Here is a 19,670-nt window from a genome sequence, read left to right on the forward strand (position 1 = left end):
TGGGTTGAATCCCTGGGTCAGGAAGATTCCTTGGAGGAGAGCATATTTAAACATCCTATTGAAACAATGGCCTTCACAGTGATTGTAATGAAGTAAAATTAAGGTTCCCCACCCCCCAGAAATCTGTTATATATCAAAACTATTGACTGAAGTTCCCATTGTACTGATTTTGACTCTTGTATGCTATAAGTGAAAAGAAACACTGTATCTGATAGGCTCTGGCTAATCCATGGGGCACTAACTAAGGCATGGGTCAATCTCTGACCTCATGAACATACACAAAAATGGTTAAAAAAAAAATCCAAGGGCAACCCAGACATTGCAAAAGAGAGACGTTATAAAAACTCTTTTCACTTGCCAACCAGAGTGCCTGCATCATACCTGTACAAGATGGTGCTCCGGATTGGCAAGAGAGAGTCGTAAATGGTCAGGGAGTCGGTGACACAGTTGTCGGCTTCAATCTGGACAGACTCTACTGAGAGTCGGATCAGATGGCCCACTATGGCCACCAGCTTGAAGTGGCACATCAGCCTCCCTGAGGTTGTCCAGATCTCCAGAGGGTAGCGGAGAGACAGATGATCTGCGTAGAAGTCCTGGGAGCAGCCTTTGTCTGCAGAGACAGCACTTGGTTTAGCTTTGTTTTGTTTTAGGAATGATTCTTCTAGAAATTTTTATAAAAAATAAACAACAAAAGAGCTCACATGGAGAATATCTGCTGCTTTTGCCAGCCTAGAACCCACTCTCATCTCTTCTGATAACAGTGCCTAGATTTTACTTTGAGAAACCATCCTCTATGTGGCTTGGTTGGGGTTAAACTCACTCCTAGATTCAGGGGTGAGCACATAATCCAGACTGACCAATCAGAGCCAAAAAAGATGGTTCGGGAGGAGGCATGTCAGCCAGTTTAAGACAATGAGACTCAGCGCCAGGTCTTCTGCAGGAACTATCATGAAATATAGGTGAGGTATTCTTTTTTTCCACCATGGTTGCTAAACTGATAAATTACAAGCTTGGATCTGCTGATGGCCATTTACGCCACCACACTGGAAGAACCGCTTGATGAAGCCTCAACAGAAGAAAGCAAAAATGCAGAGTCCTGATGATATTTTATCTTAGAACCTGGACCCAATCATGCCTGCAGCCTGCATACTCCATGTATGTCCCAGTTATATGAGTCAATCAAGTTTCTTTCATGCTTAACCTAGTTTGAATATCCATCTGTCACTTGCAACTGAAAGAACACTAACAAATACCATTGAACAGAAAAGCTACAGCCAGACAGGATACAGATTTCCTGGGACATGGGTGGGGGAGGAAGGGCAGGGAAGAAACCACAGATATAATTTACCAGATCCTATGGTTGAAGAGTAGTCTGACCGAAGACCAGCTGCAATGAAAAAGCACGTAGGAAAAAAAAACAAAAAACCTGTCAGTCCCAGAAATCAGTTTGTCAGAATTTTGCTTAGTAAAAATATTTTCAGTCATTTAAAAGCAATCAGTATATCTGAGATTTGCTTTAAAATAATCCTGTAAGGGTAAAGGAGGTCATTTAGGTATTTAGAGATCAAATAGAACAGTAATGAGTTGATAGTTGTTGAGTTGAAAGGTCCGTCTATTCAAGGCTATGGTTTTTCCAGTAGTCATGTATGGATGTGAGAGTTGGACAGTGAAGAAAGCTGAGTGCAGAAAAATTGATGCTTTTGAACTGTGGTGTTGGAGAAGACTCTTGAGTCCCTTGGACTGCAAGGAGATCCAACAAGTCTATCCTAAAGGAGATCAGTCCTGGGTGTTCATTGGAAGGACTGATGTTGAAGCTGAAACTCCAATAGTTTGGCCACCTGATGCAAAGAGCTGACTCATTTGAAAAGACCCTGATGCTGGGAAAGATTGGGGGCAGGAGGAGAAGGGGACAACAGAGGATGAGATGGTTGAATGGCATCACCGACTCAACGGACATGAGTTTGGGTGGACTCTGGGAGTTGATGAAATTTATGGAGGGAGGCCTCCCTCCATACAGGGAGGCCTGGCGTGCTGCGGTTCATGGGGTTGCAAAGAGTCGGACATGACTGAGCAACTGAACTGAACTGAACTGAACTGAAGTTGTATAAAGGGTGTAAGAGTTCATTGAACTATTTTCTTTACTTTTATGCTTCAAATCATCTGCAGTAACAAGTTTTAAACACTTCTTACAACAACAACAAAAACAACCAAATATGAAAATAACTTGTTTTGCATCTGAAATAGTATATGTGGTACAGAATTTTCCACTAGAAATTTTTCCATTCATTCATTACTTATTCCAAATACTTTTCATCCAGCTACTATATGCCCACTTACATATCTATCTAATTTAAATCAAAATGAAAAACTTGGGATTAAACAATAATTAAACCACCTTTCTGTTAAGACAAGTGATGGAGTTTGCGTTTTGACCATGCTATGGAGCAGGCCATTTTGGAGCATTGGAACACACTATAGAACATAGACACAGTTCTGTCTGAACGAAGGAAGAAACAAGGAAGTAAACCTCAGAAAAACTTTTCTTCTTCAGGACTTTGTCCCTTGGAACCTTAGTTTGAAGATGCCTGAAGCCAGGCATCAGCCAGGTACAGAGAAGGGTTTGTTGTTGCTTAGTCACTCAGTCCTATCCAACTCTTTTGAGACTCTATGGACTGTAGCCTGCCAGGCTCCTCTGTCCATGGGACTTTCGAGGCAAGAATACTGGAGTGGGTTGCCATTTCCTTCTCCAGGGGATCTTCCAAACCCAGGATTGAATCCATGTCTCCTGCATTGGCAGGCATGTTCTTTACCACTGAGCCACTGGGGAAGCCCCATAGAGAAGGGGTATACTTTAATAAATTCAATTTCATAAATATATTTGACCTCAATTCTATTGTCTAATCATTGTATATAACATTTAGCAACTATCTTTATCAATGTAGTTCCAGAGTCTTTAGCTAATCCTGTTCCACTGAGATTGTGGAAAAGAATACAGTCATTCCTCAGTATCCACCAGGAAATGGATCCAAAAGTACCTATCCCCACCCCCAAGGACACCAAAATTCAAGGACACTCAAGTCCTTTGCATAAAGTGGCATAGTATTTGCATTAAAATCCATGCACATCCTCCTGTATACTTCAGATCATCTCGAGATTACTTATAGTAGCTAATTCAACATAAAGGCTGTGTAAATTTGCCATCCTGAAAAAATTCAAGTTTTGCTTTTTGGAACTTTCTGGATTTTTTTTTTTGGAATATTTTCAATCCATGGTTGGTTCAATCCATGAATGCAGAGTCCGTGGACACAGAGGGCAGACTGTACTTCGTGACAACATTGATTACAATAAATGCAGTATCAAGAGTACTGCTGGAAGGAGAGCTTGAAGGAGAATTACCCAGTAATCACCATTTAGTACCACAGAGTCCATGTCCACAGCCAGACCCTGCAGGTTCCCCACAGAGGTCCGGTTTATGATGCTTGTCTGGATGGAGTCCTTCAAGATGGCAGCCACACAATCCTCACAGAAGATGTGGCCCTTGGCATGAGGCATGACAAATACAAGCCAAAAGTGGACAAGGAGGCCACCTTTGTTGTTACTGCTACAGTGAAAAGAGAAAGAATTTCAGGGATATACCTCTTAGGAAGTAGACATTCATAAGGAGCCAGTGACCCAACTGAAAATTCAAGGTGAAGCCAAAGAGCACATCCTTCAACTAAACATAACTTCCTTCGTTAGGAAGCCATTGACCCCTTTTATGAGAATTTAGAAAGAAAAGCATCTTGATATGTGTATTCTTGTGCTGAGTTCAAATCTAGAACCGTTAGTATATTTTGCATCTCCATGAAGAATACACTGTTTCTATGGGTATCAGTCAGTGTTCACTGCCATTACAAATAACAACAGTTAGAATGCTTGATACCTCAGGATCTTTAGACACAGTGCTAAATCTGCTTTATCCCATTAATCCTGTGAGGAAGGTCCTATTACTCTTCAAACATTACACATGAATAAACGAGGGTCAACTTGAAATCATACAGCTGCTGAGTAACAAATCTAGAAATCAAGCCTAATTTGGTTTTCATAGCTGCTCCTGCTTCAGTTTGCTCTTGGAGCAGAATCTCCTAAGACATAAATATTGTCATGTTTTATGAAAAAAACATAAGATAGTGTTCTACCACACATATTTTGGGAAATGGAAAGTGAAGGAAAGGAAACAAATTGCCTTACTACAAGACTTCTTAGTGCCTTTAATCTGCCAAAATGAATTGTGAATCTCTGCAGATACAGTGGAGGTGGCAGAAGGCAAAATACAGTACACAGTGCACAAATTTTCCTGAAAGTCATTTGACCATGGGATGCTTTTTTTCTCAGAAGATCTCTAGTGACCAGTTTTTTACTGAACATATTTTGAAATACATTGATCAGTGTTTTATTTTTGCCTTCACCTAATAATAGTGGACGTGTTTATGGCCATTTTGCCTAGCAGCATTAGTACAGAGGTCCAGGACCTTAATTCCGGGTGTCTGTGTGTGTTTGACTTTTTTCGACTCCATGGACTGTAGCCCACCAGGTTCCTCTGTCCATGGGATTTTCCCAGCAAAAATACTGGAGTGGGCTGCCATTCCCTTCTCCAGGGGAGTTCCTGGTAAGTTTTGGTAAATGAAGAGAAAAACTCAGCATGACAAACATTTGGGTCACAATTGTGCTAAAAGGGTATTAACCCACAACTATTCTCAAGAAGATACTTGAAAATGATGCCATTTCATTCCTTCCACACTGTTGTGAGGAATTTACAGCAGTGAATGTAGAAATCCCAAAGCAAGGGACTTTCCATACCTGACATCTGCAACTACAGACTGCTTGTAAAATTTGGAGAAGGCAGATGTTGTATAAACCAGGTTTATCTGCAAAAGAAGAACAAAGATGTCTGAAGTCTTTCAAACTTGGCTTCCTTGCCCAGTACCCAGCATTCTGTAGGTCCAAGCTCTGACAGTTAGCAAGGAGAAAAACAAGGCTCAAACTAAAGGCTTCTAATGCCAACCCCAGGCATTATTCTTTGAATTAAAATAATTTCTTACTTCCTGTATCAGAGTTACCGTCATTCTGCTGTTGGTGAAAATTAATCAGTTACCTTTATTCATTTATTGCTGTCTTTAGACACCTTAATAAAGCTTAACTTCAGAATTATGCTACTCCAAAAGTAAATTTTCCCCACAATGAGTAAAATTCCTTTTAAGCACATTTTCAAAGTATTTGACCCAGTCTCTTCTATCAATGTACACCATGGAAAATGTATATTCTCAAGGACACATTCCTAAATTAGCCACTAGAGGGCGAGTAGTACCCACGGTAGGGTCTTACATCTCCCTTCAGAACTCGCCAGTTTCCAGGAAATTTTTTATTTTTTAATGCCATAAATGGATCTCAAAAAGAAAGCTATTTCAGTCAACTGACATGATGTGCCCTTACTTAGAATTTCTAAAACCAATTTCTTCTACCAAGTCTTCCCCTGTATTCCTCTTCCTACATAGTAGCAAAATCACCTCCCTAACCTACCAGGGCCTCTTGATGAAGGTGAAAGAGGAGAGTGGAAAAGCTGGCTTAAAACTCAACATTCAAAAAACTAAGATCATGGCATCTGGTCCCATTACTTCATGGCAAATGGATGGGGAAACAATGGAAACAGTAACGGACTTTATTTTCTTGGGCTCCAAAATCACTGCAGATGGTGACTGCAGCCATGAAATTAAAAGACGCTTGCTCCTTGGAAGAAAAGCTATAACCAACCTAGACAGTCTTTTAAAGAGCAGAGAAATCACTTTGCTGACAAAGGTCCATCTAGTCAAGGTTATGGTTTTTCCAGTAGTCATGTATGAATGTGAGAGTTGGACCATAAAGAAGGCTGAGCGCTGAAGAATTGATGCTTTTGAACTGTGGTGTTGGAGAAGACTCGAGAGTCCCTAGGACTGCAAGGAGATCAAACCAGTCAATCCTAAAGGATAGCAGTCTTGAATCCTGAATATTCATTGGAATGACTGATGCTGAAGCCGAAGCTCCAATACTTTGGCTACCTGATGTGAAGAGCCAATTCATTAGAAAAGACTCTGATGCTGGGAATGGTTGAAGGCAGGAAGAGAAGGGGACAAGAGAGGACAAGATGGTTGGATGGCATGACCGACTCAATGGACATGAGTTTGAACAAGCTCAGGGAGATGGTGATGGACAGGGAAGCCTGGCGTGCTGCAGTCCGTGGGTTCACAAAGAGTCAGACACGACTGAACAACAAATGGCCCAAGAGAAAAACACAAAACCCCCAAAACCTTAGAAATAATACAGCATAATGGAAAAATAAGATCCACGGAGTTTAAATTCACTATGCAACAAAGAACATGTTACCTTGGCCTACTGAGCTTCCTTCCCTGCTCCCCCCCCACCCCGCTGCCTTCTCTCTTTTATTCTGTAAAGAGGTGATAAAAATGCCTACTTCTTTGGGTGGGATGATAGTAGTTATAATTAAATGGGTTGAGCACAGTACTAACTATATACAAACAGGGTCTACACAAAGCCAGCATTGAGTCTGCAGGAGTCTGGGGAGGATTGCTTTGAGAAAGAGGTTTTTTGGATGGGTCATGAATGATGGGTGGAATTTCATTCCCTCGAGGCTGGACAGGATGGTTTAGGTCCAAAATGAGTAACACGAGAAATCAGAGCCACCAGACATGTAAGTGCAACGATTATTCATAACAAGCAACGATTGCCTTATTTCACAAAGTTTCTGTGGGAAAAGGAGTAAAAAATGAGACTGGGATGACCAGGGGACAGATCTAGAAAAGTGCTTGCCTTGTTCAGGATGGGGAACACATGTAAACCCATGGCTGATTCATGTCAATGTATGGCAAAAACCAATACAATATTGTAAAGTAATTAGCCTCCAATTAAAATAAATAAATTAAAAAAGAAAGAAAAGTGCTTAACTGTCATTCTTCAGAATCAGTATGTTATCCTTATGCCAAAGGAGAAATGTTATTGTTGAAGGATCACTCCAGTGGTAGAGAGGAATGATTTTGGGTGGGGATGAAGGAATACTGCCTGGGATTGGAAAAAAGTGTTAAGGAGATTAAAAAACAATGCCTCCCTCTTTGGGCTAATTAGAGAGATAATTGATGTTTAGGAAAGGCCATGATAGATGTTTTTCTGTTTGACCAGTTATACTTTTAGGAACTCAGGAGAGACACACACAGCTTCATTCATTTTCACTTCAGTTGCTCAGTCGTATCTGACTCTTTGAGACCCCATGAACTGCAGCATGCCAGGCTTCCCTGTCCTTCACCAACTCCCAGAGCTTGCTCAGACACACGTCCATCAAGTCAGTGAGCCATCCAACCATCTCATCCTCTGTCGTCCCCTTCTCTTCCTGTCTTCAATCTTTCCCAGCATCAGGGTCTTTTCCAATGAGTCAGTTCTTCTCATCAGGTGGCCAAAGTATTGGAGTTTCAGCTTCATCATCAGTCCTTCCAATGAATATTCAGGACTGCTGTCCTTTAGGATGGACTGGTTTGATCTCCTTGCTGTCCAAAGGACTCTGAAGAGTCTTCTTCAACACCACAGTTCAAAAGCATAATTCTTCAGTGCTCTGCTTTCACTATGGTCCAACTCTCACATCCATACATGACTACTGGAAAAACTATAGCTTTAACTAGATGGACCTTTGTTGGCAAAGTAATGTCTCTGCTTTTTAATATGCTGTCTAGGTTGGTCATAGTTTTTCTTCCAAGGAGCGAGTGTCTAATTTCATGGCTGCAGTCGGCATCTTCAATAATCTTGGAGCCCCCCAAAATAAAGTCCGTCATTGTTTCTATTGTTTCCCCATCTATTTTCCATGAAGTGATGGAACCAGATGCCATGATCTTAGTTTTCTGAATGTTGAGTTTTAAGCCAACTTTTTCCCTCTCCTCTTTCACTTTCATCAAGAGGCTCTTTAGTTCTTCTTCACTTTCTGCCATAAGGGTGGTGTCATCTGCGTATCTGAAGTTATTGATATTTCTCCCAGCAATCTTGATTCCAACTTGTGCTTCATCCAGCCTGGAATTTCACATGTTGTACTCTGCATATAAGTTAAATAAGCAGGGTGACAATATACAGCCTTGACGTACTGCTTTCCCAATTTGGAACCAGTCTGTTGTTCCATGTCCAGTTCTAACTATTGCTTCTTGATCTGCATACAGATTTCTCAGGAGGCAAGTAAGGTGGTCTGGCATTGTTTCAATGATAGATACTAAAAGCAATATTAACTTTACAATATTTTTAAAAATCCAGACAGTGTTCACATTGTCTTGATTGTCAAGTTTTTCAAAATGCTTTTTAAAGGATCCAAATGAGGTTCATTGAATTTAACTGTTGAAATGTTTCCTAAATCTATTTTAAACTATAGATATGCTCTCTGTTTCTCTTTCCTGCACTCTTTCAACTTATTTGGGGAAGGGGGGAAACTAGATCATTTGTCTTATAGAGTTTCTTAGTCTGGACTTTGCTAATTGCATCCTTGTAATACTAATATTTAATAGATCCTCAGTCTCCTATATTTCCTATAGTTAAATCTAGAAGCTTGGTCATATAAGGTGCTAATTTTTTGTAATAATGCTTATTAGGTAGTATTGTGTATTTTGATTATGAAGCATATAATGTTGAATTATTTCTCTTTTTGAGTTGCTAGCAGCCTTAGATAATCATTGTGTGGATCCATTATTTCATGGTGGTCTTGTTATAACACTGTCTGTAACAGCAAAAATTGGAAACAACTTAAATATGTAATAAAAAGGGACTTGCCAACTTCAAAGCTATCAAAATTTATGTTTTATTAAAGACTATGTACTCATATAGAAACATGCAATATTAAGAAGAAAAAGTCAGATTATAAAACTGAATATCTACTAATACTTCAGTTCTGTGATATATCCTATGTCTATGTGGTCCAAAATCAAAAGAGGCTCTATCTCTGGAGATTGCATTAAAGGAGATTTTATTTTTTTATTACTTTTCCTAAATTTTATAAATGTTTACAATAAGTACGTATTAGTTCTATAACAGGAAAGGTGGGGTTTTTTTAAGTGAAGAGATGCCAGTGTATCAGTGTTGAAATAAATGTGTATGGATCACAGAATTAATCAGTATGCATGTAATTTCTGTACTGGAAGGCGTTTTAAAGTTCACCTGATCCAATTACTTTATTTTATAGATAAGAAAAACTGAAACTCAGGAAGTCATTTCTTTTTATTTTCAGTAGAAAAAAAAAAAAGGAATAATTCTGTAAAATAGCAATTTTATCTTACAACCATGATGAGCTAAATCCCATGTTTTCCTGAGTTCTTCCTTCAGACGCCATCCCTCCCCCACTGACCTCACCTTTCCCAGCCTCTCCCAGCTCCCGCCATCACCTCACCACTTGCTGCACAGTCCGCGCCACTGACAGAAATTCCCTGGACTCCTTCTGTTGGTATTCAGGAAGAAACTCAATGTTGGTAATGCGAAACATCCCAGCAAAGTAAAAAGCATCTCTGCTTTCTGTCTTACCTGTAAGACAGGAGGGAAGGTGGTCAGGAGACTTTCCCATCTGTGTGGTGGAGGTATGATCTATGTCTGTATCACCATTCTAAAATGATTTTATTTTAGACAATTTCATATTTTACTGATCGTAGCCTGAGAAGCTCTAAATGTAGTTTACAACATCTCTTCCATCAGCGGTAATCATTATAGCTCTTTATATTCTAATCTTTCTATCATCTTCTGGCAAACGCTTAAGAATTTATGGTCACAGACCTCTTTGACTTTATATCTGTCCTAGGGTCACTAAATAAGGACTTTTCATAGCTCAGTTGGTAGAGTCCACTTGCAATACAGGAGACCCTGGTTCAATTCCTGGGTAGGAAAGATCCACTGGAGAAGGGAAAATCTACCCACTCCAGTATCTGGCCTGGAAAATTCCATAGACTGTATAGTCCATGGGATCGCAAAGAGCCCAACAGACTGAGTGACTTTCACTTTCAAAGTCACTAAGGGGCCAAAAACATAGAGTGTAGACAATGTTCACATGTCTCGAGTCTGTGGCAGGTAAAGTGAAGTGAAGTCGCTTAGTCGTTTCCGACTCTTTGCGACCACATGGACTATAGCCTACCAGGCTCCTCCATCCATGGGATTCTCCAGGCAAGAGTACTGGAGTGGGGTGCCATTTCCTTCTCCAGGGGATCTTCCCAACCCAGGGACTGAACCCAGGTTTCCTGCATTGTAGGCAGACGCTTTACCATCTGAGCCACCAGGGAAGGTAAGGAGGTAAGAAATGTACACTGCCAAGCTCTAGGGTGTCATGAGCACAGTGGGTGAAGAGGGAAGGGCTTCCCCAGCTGACCTCTAACGAGCCCCAAGTCTCTCACCCCCATTCTGACTTTTGTGGATGATGCCCTGGGTGCTGGGCTGATCTTTAGCTCTGGGAAATGCATGGGGAGCTTATTCACAAAGTGTGGTCCTCAGTCCAGTGTCAGATAACTCCTGCTCAAAAACTCTGTCCAAGGAGGACCACGGGACTGGGTATCAGTTGGGCCAGAAACTGCTGCCAAGACAGACAAAGATATTACCATGTTTGAGATGCCTTCAGGCCCCTAAGACTAGCCTAGGGAGATGAGGGACTCTCTTTTCAGACTTTCCTTTTTGTTACAAGGTTTTGTTGCTATGAGGCATCATCCCCAGGCTCTCAAGGCCACGGTATATTTCTTTCCTGAGACACATGCCCCATGGTATCAGAACTTCTGTCTGTATTTCTGTCTTTCTAAATGAACAGTAAATTTTTTTGTCCCTCAGCCCCTAACATAGGGTAGTGAGTGCCTGACTTAGATTTCAAGCTCAACAAATGTTGGTGGGAAGGAAGGGGAGAGGAAAAAAGAGAATAGTCTCTCTTAGTACAATGCCCAGTGCCTGGAAATGCTAAATAAGTGATGGCTGAATTAAAAGAAGGTGCAACCAGGACTTCCTTGGTGGTCCAGTGGTTAAGAATCTGCCTTGCAATGCAGGGGACACAGGTTCAATCCCTGGTCAGGGAACCAGAATTCCACATGCCCATGCGCCACAACTACTGAGCCAGCACGCCACAACTAGAGAGTCTATGTGCCACAACGGAAGGTCTTGAATGATGCAACAAAGATCACCACACATGCCACAACTGAGACCAGACACAGTGGAACAAATATTTAAACAAACAAACAAAAAAGAAGGTGCAAACTGTATGAAGGTTGGGGAGCCACCTCCCTGTGTGATCCATCCAGGGGTTATGTTAGCCGGGTAGTGAGGCTGTGGAGGGTGGGGAAGGGACCAGAGGCCTGAGCTCCTGTCCTAAATTTGTTCTTTCAAGTTATGAAGCTGAGCCTCCTAAAACTGAATTCCTCTACCAAGTTTAGGACTAACCTTCCTGTCCAAAACTCTTTTCCCTTTCTTGTCCTACAACTGTTCACCTCAAAGAAAAGAGGGAACTGAAACAGAGCAGGACCCTCTGGGACCCTCCTGGGTACAGAAGCCTTTCTGTTTTCCCCATTTCTTTTTTGTAGGAAAAAGGGTTCATCCTCCCAGATCTTCCCTGAGTTATAAAAGGTAGATTCAAATAGTTACCAGTTAGAAATGAGGGAATGCAGAAACAAAGGAAATGTGGTCATGAAACAATAGTACAGCGATAAAGCAGAGACCTAACTCCTCCTCAAGGGATATTCATCATGTCAGGGGATTGTGTAATTTTCTCAGTTCTGTCTCGTCACAGCAAAAATTTGAAGCGACGGACCAGCGTTACAGCCCTCGGATGGGCCAGTGTCACAGCTCTGGGACAGACCCGTGTTACAGCTCAGTTTTATTTAGAAAATAAAGGAAAATACATCCTCGTGGCATGAGGGCATGCCAACCCAAAAGACAAAAAGAGAAGAGAGAGAGAGAGAGAGACAGACAGACAGACAGAGAGCCCCGGTCTTTTGGCTCCTCTTTTTATAGGTTTTTTCCTCCTCCCCCTGGACCTGCCCTATGTAAACTGGGCTAGCCAAGAGTGCTGTTTGCTCTACCTGAGGTCCTCACTCAGGTCCTTGGACCTTCCTTTGTTCTATTTTCTCAGGCTTTTCCCTTCCTTGTCTTTTAGCCACCACCATTCTCAACTCTTTTTTCCTATTCTAACTACCTAACAATCACAATCTGATCTATATCTATGAGTTCTTCTATAGGAACTAAGGCTCCCAAACAGGTGGAGAATGGCAACTTCAGGCTGAGCACAAACACGTGGACTCCAGATTGGCTTGAACCCGAAGGCTGAGATTGAAACAGATTGAACCAGAAGGTTGAGATTTCTGACATGCCATCCTGTTATCTCACCACCAACCATCAGAAGAAAGTCACACACCCCTCAGCCCACATTCACAAAATTTTCTTTTAAAAACTCTTACTTGAAGACCATCAGGGAGTTAGGGTCTTCTGAGCGTGAGCTGCCCATTCTCCTTGTTTGGCTCATAAAATAAACATTCCTTGCTCCAAATTCTGACATTTCAATTTGCTTGGCTTCGCTGTGAGTTGGGCATGTGAAGTTGGATTCAACAACAGTTATGTAACCTTGGACAAATCACTTTGCCTCATTAGGCCTTTTGTATAAAGAAACATTTGTTTCTGTCTCTGATTTTACCAAGAAAGTCATTCTTAGGTTTTTTTTTTTTTTTTCTGTTGCAGATTCTTAAAATTTAAATGAAAACTATGACTTCACCTAGAAGCTCACACACATCCTTCTTCTATCTGTACGTATTTGAGGGATAAACAATGCAAGAGAATTCAGTTTAGCCAGCTTACATTTATCTAACTTTTCAGCTCAGGTCAACATACAATCCGTGCTTGTGAAACTGAGCAGGACCTTGTGGGGCCCTCCTAGGTACAAAAGCCTTTCTGTGTCCTCTGTTTTCTTATTCATAAAAATCAGGGAAGTAAAGGAATGCAGAAACAAAAGAACAATCAAGAAACTATAGTCCAGGATCCTGGTTCTTCTGCAGGAACCACCCATACAGATGGAGGATGGTAACTTAAGGCTAAGCACAAGAATCCTTAAATACCACCTTGTTGTCTCACCAACCAATTAGGGGATAGTTGTACACCCAGTAGTCCTCACTCCAGATTTTACCTGTAATAACTTCTCCCCACAAACCATCGGGGAGTTCAGAGCACAAGTCACCCATTCTCCTTGCTGAGCCCTGCAATAAACCTTTCTCTGCTCCAACCTCCAATATTATGGTTTATTTGGCCTCACTGTGCATTGAGCAAGCTTGCATTCAATAACAAATGGTCTTCCAGATGAGCTATTCACCTCATTTCTGTTAAAAAACAAAATCACATGGAAATTTCCTGTTGCTCCTGTGGTTAGGACTACATGCTCTCGCTGCTGATGGACAGAGTTCAAACTCTGGAAATAAAATCCCACAAGCTTCAAGGTGCATCCAAAAAAAAAATCACAAGCCCCAAATGGAGTCTTTTGCCCCCATGACTGCAAATCAAGACTTAATTTTAGGACTTCTCTAGTGGTGCAATGGATAAGAATCTGACTGACAGTGCAGGGGACACAGGTTTGATCCCTGGTCTGGGAAGATTCCACATGCCTTGCCCATGCACCACAATTACTAAAGCCCATTCGCCCAAGAGCCTGTGATCTGCAGCGATGAGAAACCACCACAATGAGAAGCCCCTTCCCCCACTCACAAGAGAAAGCCTGCACAAAGAAACAAAGACCCAGCACAGACAAAAAATATATTAAAAAATAATAATAAATAAATAAAATTGTAAAGAAAAAGACTTAATTGCAGTTTCACTCTCTCCCAGGAATGTGACTTTTAAACAATTTGAAATTTCCTGATCAACACTAGGGAGGCAAACTGCATGATAAAGACCCCTGCTCCCCTAAGATCTGAGGGCCCAGCCAGAAACAATCCTTTTTTTTTTTTTTGCTAATAGCCTCCTTGCCCCACCCTCCTTTTGCCTATAAAATCTTCCATTTTGTTCACCAGGTCAAGGTTTTTATTTACTATTAAATAAAATAGAATTTATTATTTTCTATTATTTACTTTTTCTTACTATTATTTACCATTTATTATTTTATTGACTATTAATAGATGGGATGCTGTGATTCATGAGCAACTTCATAAAGCCAGTTATATCACTAGATTTACTTGGTTGAATTTTTGTTTTTTAACATTTCTCAAGGCCACCCTCCATGTTCAAATTTCATGTATCAAAACTAACCTCTGTTGTTTGTCGAACAATTCTGTCTTATTCATACCAGTTTTCCTTTCCTCATACTAGCCTGTCTTCCTAAAATGCCCTTCTCTGATGTTCAGACAACCAACAAATTACCTCATCATAGTGACATCCCAAAACTTTATACGAATGTGGTAGGCAATGCAAATATATCAGTTAAGGGCTGGCAGAGAACTGATGGGAAATAAGTTGGTTTGCTCTGGGGTGGGGTTGTGTGTCTTTTGTGTTTGTCTTAATTGCTCATTGACTTGACTGCCTCCGCTAGTCTGTAAAGACAGATTCTTTCCTGTCTACCACTCTGTTCCATGCCTTTCACAGGGTCCAGCTCATAGTGGGCACTACCAAGTTTTGTCAATTGAATTTTCAGAAGCCAGTTTATGAAGCCTTATCTAGACTCTATCCCTGAACAGGTTGTTGGATGCCTCCCTTCTGTGATTGCAAAGCAATTGCTTAAGAAAAAAAAAAAATCAATCCCCACTCCCTCTCCAGCACTGAGCTGTGAGTTTTTTTAAAGTAGAAAATGCATCTGTGAGCTTTTTAAAAGTAGGAGATGCATCTTGGTGTGCCTGATGTCTTACATTGTGCCATACAAGTCATAGGTGATCAATTTCTATATATAATTGACCTGAACTGCTCAAGACAATATTCATTAATTCTTTGCCTATAAATCTAGTTTTCCAATCAAATTTTAATTTCCTTGAGAGTATCTTGTATTAAATATAATAATGTGTAGGATGGGAAGTCCAGCATAAATCAATAAATGTTATAGTTACTGAGCTGCTTGGGTAACTACTCTCTAAGGAAGAACTTAGTTATTACACCTATCCAAAAGCATCAGTAAGATTGACAAAAACATAATTAACTGGATAAACAACATAAAAACAAAGAAGAGAAAGGTGCATGAGTAAACTGAAGTGCAGGGAGCTGGAAACATGAGGTTGCCTAGCAACAGGCCTAAGTGGGTGGATGAGGAAATAAAACAGCTTAGCATTCCATTCATTTTTCACAGCTAAAAGTGCATTACATTTCTGAACCAGTCAAAAGCTCCCAAGAATTTTCCCCAGCTCTTCTCATTCTGCTCCTCTGGGAAGAAAGCAGTGGTGGTAAAATAAGAAATGGGAAAGACAATTCTGGCTTCTTCCTTAAAACCTCAACAGTTTTGAAAATGGCTTTCAGTCTGAGAAGTAAGAAAATTCTATCAGAAACACCTAGGGGCAGATGGGGCCTGCATTGCTAATAGAACCCTCAGGGCAAGCCATAACACCAAAAGCACAAGGGAGTTCAACTCACTGATGTAGAGCCACAGCAGTGTCCAGGCTACGACTGCTAGGATGAATAAAAATACTGTGAAGAGAATGATTTTGTTTTGGACGTTCCAAAAGGGAGCTTTCTTCTTGAGTTGCTTCTTGGGTTTGGCTCTGGCAATGGGTTTTCTCGGTGGTCGTCTCCCTGGCAACTTCCCTGGGGCACTGACCACCTGAACTGAGATATTGGATATCTTCAAAAGAATGAAAAATGTGTTAACAATTAGAAGTAGTCTAGGGCTTAAATGCAACCACTCAGTCAGGAGAATCTTAGTGCTAAAAGGCCTGCATAAGTCAAATGATTTACATAAGCAACCATTTGCAATGAGTCACACAATTAAGACCAATCAGGAAAAAAAAAAAGGCAGACAGTATATGAACTCTAGTCAAATGGTATCCAGGTTCTCCCCTCAACTCTCCAACTCTGCTAAATAGATGCCAGAGAGGATAGACCTGAATTTTATGTAGTGAAGGCTAGAGGACCCAAAGGGCAGACGGTTAGGATTCTATGTGGGTTGATTCATGAGCCCACATCTCTGGGGATGTGTGTGTTTGCAATATATAGCTTTTCTCCCATAATCAGTGTCTAGGCTGAGGCAGGATTGGCAGTAAGAATAGAAGTGAGTTCCTCAGAGAAACGAATTGATTTCCTAATTATGGCTTCACGAACCAGAGGTCATGATACCAAGCAGGACCCTGTGGGGTTCCTGGACACAAAAGCTGTTCTGTGTCCCCCATTTCTTGGTTACAGGAAATGGGCTTTATTCAGCCTCCATTACCTTTCCTGAGTTCCAACGAGCAGATTCAAACTGTTGCTAACCAGGAAAGGGGTGGATGCAGAGACAAGGGAGGAGCAATAGTCCAGCCTTGGGTCAGAGTACTGGTTCTCCATCAAGGGATACACATAACAATATCTTTGAGCCATTTTGCAGATACTGAAATCTCTACCAGGTGGGAGAAATTAATGATATGCCTCCCACAAGCATGTAAATCCCAGACTGGCTGGAACCAGAAGGTTAATGATGCTGACTCCCACTTACCTTGCTGCTGCTGCTGCTAAGTCGCTTCAGTCGTGTCCGACTCTGTGCGACCGCATAGACGGCAGCCCACCAGGCTCCGCTGTCCCTGGGATTCTCCAGGCAAGAATACTGGAGTGGGTTGCTATTTCCTTCTCCAGTGCATGAAAGGGAAAAGTGAAAGTGAAGTTGCTCAGTCGTGTCCGACTCTTAGTGACCACATGGACTATGGCCCACCAGGCTCCTACGTCCATGGGATTTTCCAGGCAACCTTACCACCAACTAATTAGAAGGTGGCCCACAAACTGGTCATAATCTCTTTGAACCATTACTATAAAATTTCTCACTACCCTCTCCAGGTTGGGACACACAGTTCTGAGGACATTAGCCCACTGTGGCTCCTTTTGACTAACAAAGCAATAAAGCTATTTTTTTCTACTTCACCAAAAACTGTCACTGAAAATCAATTCTTTGTCCGAGTACAGAGGCTGGGTTTGGCTTCAGTAAGGAGAAAAGTTCAGAATGATTCTCTTGTTGTAGCCAAATGCTCTGGGAAGAAAACTCACTCAGAAGGACAGCATGGATAGTGGAGTGCAGTTTATTACACTGGTGAGTCCGAGGCAGAGTTTCCTCTTTATCCAGGGACCCCGATTGATTTTTGTGAAAGCCTTATATACCTTAAGTGCACATGCTCAAGACCCCATCCCCAAATTCCTTAATCCTAGCCTGGAAAATGTTAGAGGGAGATACAATCAGGTTACAGCCATGATTCATAATCAGAAGGGTCTTGTAGCCTACACCAGTGGGTGCCATAAAGATTACAAAGGTGATTGACTACATAGAGGATTATTGCATTGTTTCTGACTACAGGAAATCTTGGTATGGAATCTGGTGTTTATCAGTCTGGGAGGCCTGTGCTGTTGTAGGTTTGTTATCTCCATGGCTACCAGGCACATAGTCCAAAGTTCACTGAAAATGCAAGCAGGCATATAGTCCAAAGTTCACTGGGAATGTAAGATGGAGTTTCCTTCTTTTTCAAGATGGAGTCAGCTCGGCCTGTTCCTTTCCTCCTTCAGTTTGTGCAGCGATGAAGGACAGGAGTCAAGTGCTTGTTTTAGCTCTAGAAGTCAGTGAGTGGACTGAACAATAATTCAGTTTCTCAATCACAAATGAAAGAATGATTAAAAAATAAAGAATGAAATAGGAGACTCATGTTAGATTAGAAAATTACCAGTTTTAGCACATTGACATACAAAGTGTTGTGTGCAACAGGAAAAAAAAAAAGTATATTATTTAACTCTTTGCCCTCCTCTTTTTTTTTCTCCTCTACCCTCTGACATTTGACGCTGTGAATTCTTTAATAATGTAAGTGAGAGTTCAGCTTCTTTGAAGGAGAGATTTATACATGTCAAGGTAACTAAATATCAATGATGAAATAACTTTTAACCACACATTCTTTTAAAGGCAAGAATGTGGAACACCAATGTTAAAGAAATAATTCCTCTTTCGAGCTCTCCTCTGAGAGTGTTCTCATTCTCTCTTCCTCTCTCTCACTGTTTCCTACAAAGTACATGTCCTCTAGTCTTTAATCCTACCAATTAATGGGATAATGTGTGGCCAAGAACATTCTAAATTATTCATGGCTCCCTCATTCTTTGTGCCAAACACTCTTGTCAACCCCTGGAGTGAAATGTAGCTTGTATGCCTCCCAGTGAAATTGAACTAGACCAGAGTTCATCTAATGTGATGTTCTGCAGGACTAAGGATGGTGTTTCTAAAAAGAAAACATTCTGTTATAGGATAGTTGACTATGGTATCAAGCTACTTTAAAATATACCCCCCAAGAAGTAAAAAAGGAAAACATAGAGAAGTGCTAGGCCATGATGAACTAACAAGGCCAAAGTTGGGTCTTTAAATGCGGGAACACATTACAGGCAGTCTCAGTTAGCCCTGATTAAATTTTAAAATGGAATTTGTATAGAGATCAGTACAATTTCCCCGGAGTTTCAGAAAAACAGCTGCAAATCAACTACCAAGTGTAGCACTTTAAAACAAGCTCATATTTGTACAGTCCATTAAGTACCAAAGGAAGTTTAAGTATTTTATTATTGTTTCCTTCATTTTTGTAAAGTGACTCAGTCTCATTTTACTAACAAGGTCAACAATAAATGGCATTCAAGTAACAGAGAAGGTTTCTCACAATGTACTTACATTCACATCAACAGGTTTGGATGAAATATCACTGTTCTCTTTGTCCATTTTTAGGTGTTCTGCAGGTGAACATCCAGAGGTGCCTCAAAGCCAGGTTTTCAGCCCCTTACACTCCCGCTTGAGAAGAACTAGTTGCCACATTCAAGCTAGCTAGAGGGACGGAATCAATTTACCTCCACCAGGTCCAGTTCAGAAACTGAAGCTGCCTCATTGCTATATAGTGAATGTTAAAGGGACCTAACAGAGAGCTTCACAAACCCAAACTAAAGGCTTCTTAATGTTACTCTGAATCAGGCCTCCTAGAGCCCAGCCTCAAGACAAGTTTGCCTCAGGAGGATATAGTCCAACAACCCCCAGATATTTACAAGTCCTTTAAATGTTTGCCTGCATCTACAAAGGAATATTAAGAGATCTAACTTCTACCCTTCAGCATTGCTTCTTAGAAATCCCCACACTGCCCAGGGGAGGGTAAAATGCATAAAGGAGGTCAATTGTATGGTGATGGGTAGGGATTAGACTTAGGATGATGACCCCTTTTGTAATGTATATAAATATCAATTTATAATGCTGTACACCTGAAATTACATAATGTTTCATACCAGTTTTGCCTCAATAAAAAAAAAAAGAGGGACTTCCCTGGTGGTCCAGTGGCTAAGACTCATCCTCCCAATGCAGGGGGCTCAGGAACTAGATCACACATGACACAACTAAGAATTTACTTTGCATACAGCAACTAAAAATTCCAAGTGTCACAACTAAGATCCAGTGCAGCCAAATAAATAAATATTAAAAAAAAATTCTTCCCCTCCCACACACATACCCATTT

General features: G+C 41.0%; 1 protein-coding gene across 2 annotated transcripts in view; it reads right to left on the bottom strand.

Annotated features, from left to right (window-relative positions):
• Positions 1-18,892, bottom strand: part of TMPRSS7 (transmembrane serine protease 7) — a 48,715-nt gene extending 29,823 nt beyond the window's left edge. Inside the window, exons 1-7 of one of the 2 annotated variants that reach the window (XM_081542450.1) lie at positions 18,845-18,892; positions 15,604-15,811; positions 9,443-9,573; positions 4,840-4,907; positions 3,408-3,601; positions 1,349-1,387; positions 382-610 (exon numbers count right to left, since the gene is read on the bottom strand). In XM_081542450.1, coding sequence (XP_081398576.1) covers positions 382-610; positions 1,349-1,387; positions 3,408-3,601; positions 4,840-4,907; positions 9,443-9,573; positions 15,604-15,811; positions 18,845-18,892 — 917 coding nt within the window. Of the gene's footprint in view, positions 1-381; positions 611-1,348; positions 1,388-3,407; positions 3,602-4,839; positions 4,908-9,442; positions 9,574-15,603; positions 15,812-18,844 lie in introns of those variants that run through there. The other variant, XM_081542460.1, reaches the window with a different exon arrangement.
• Between the last annotated feature and the right edge of the window lie 778 nt (positions 18,893-19,670).

This window comes from Giraffa tippelskirchi, chromosome 2 (assembly GCF_054371585.1).
Source record: "Giraffa tippelskirchi isolate mGirTip1 chromosome 2, T2T-mGirTip1v1.2.pri, whole genome shotgun sequence".
Lineage (NCBI taxonomy): Eukaryota > Metazoa > Chordata > Mammalia > Artiodactyla > Giraffidae > Giraffa > Giraffa tippelskirchi.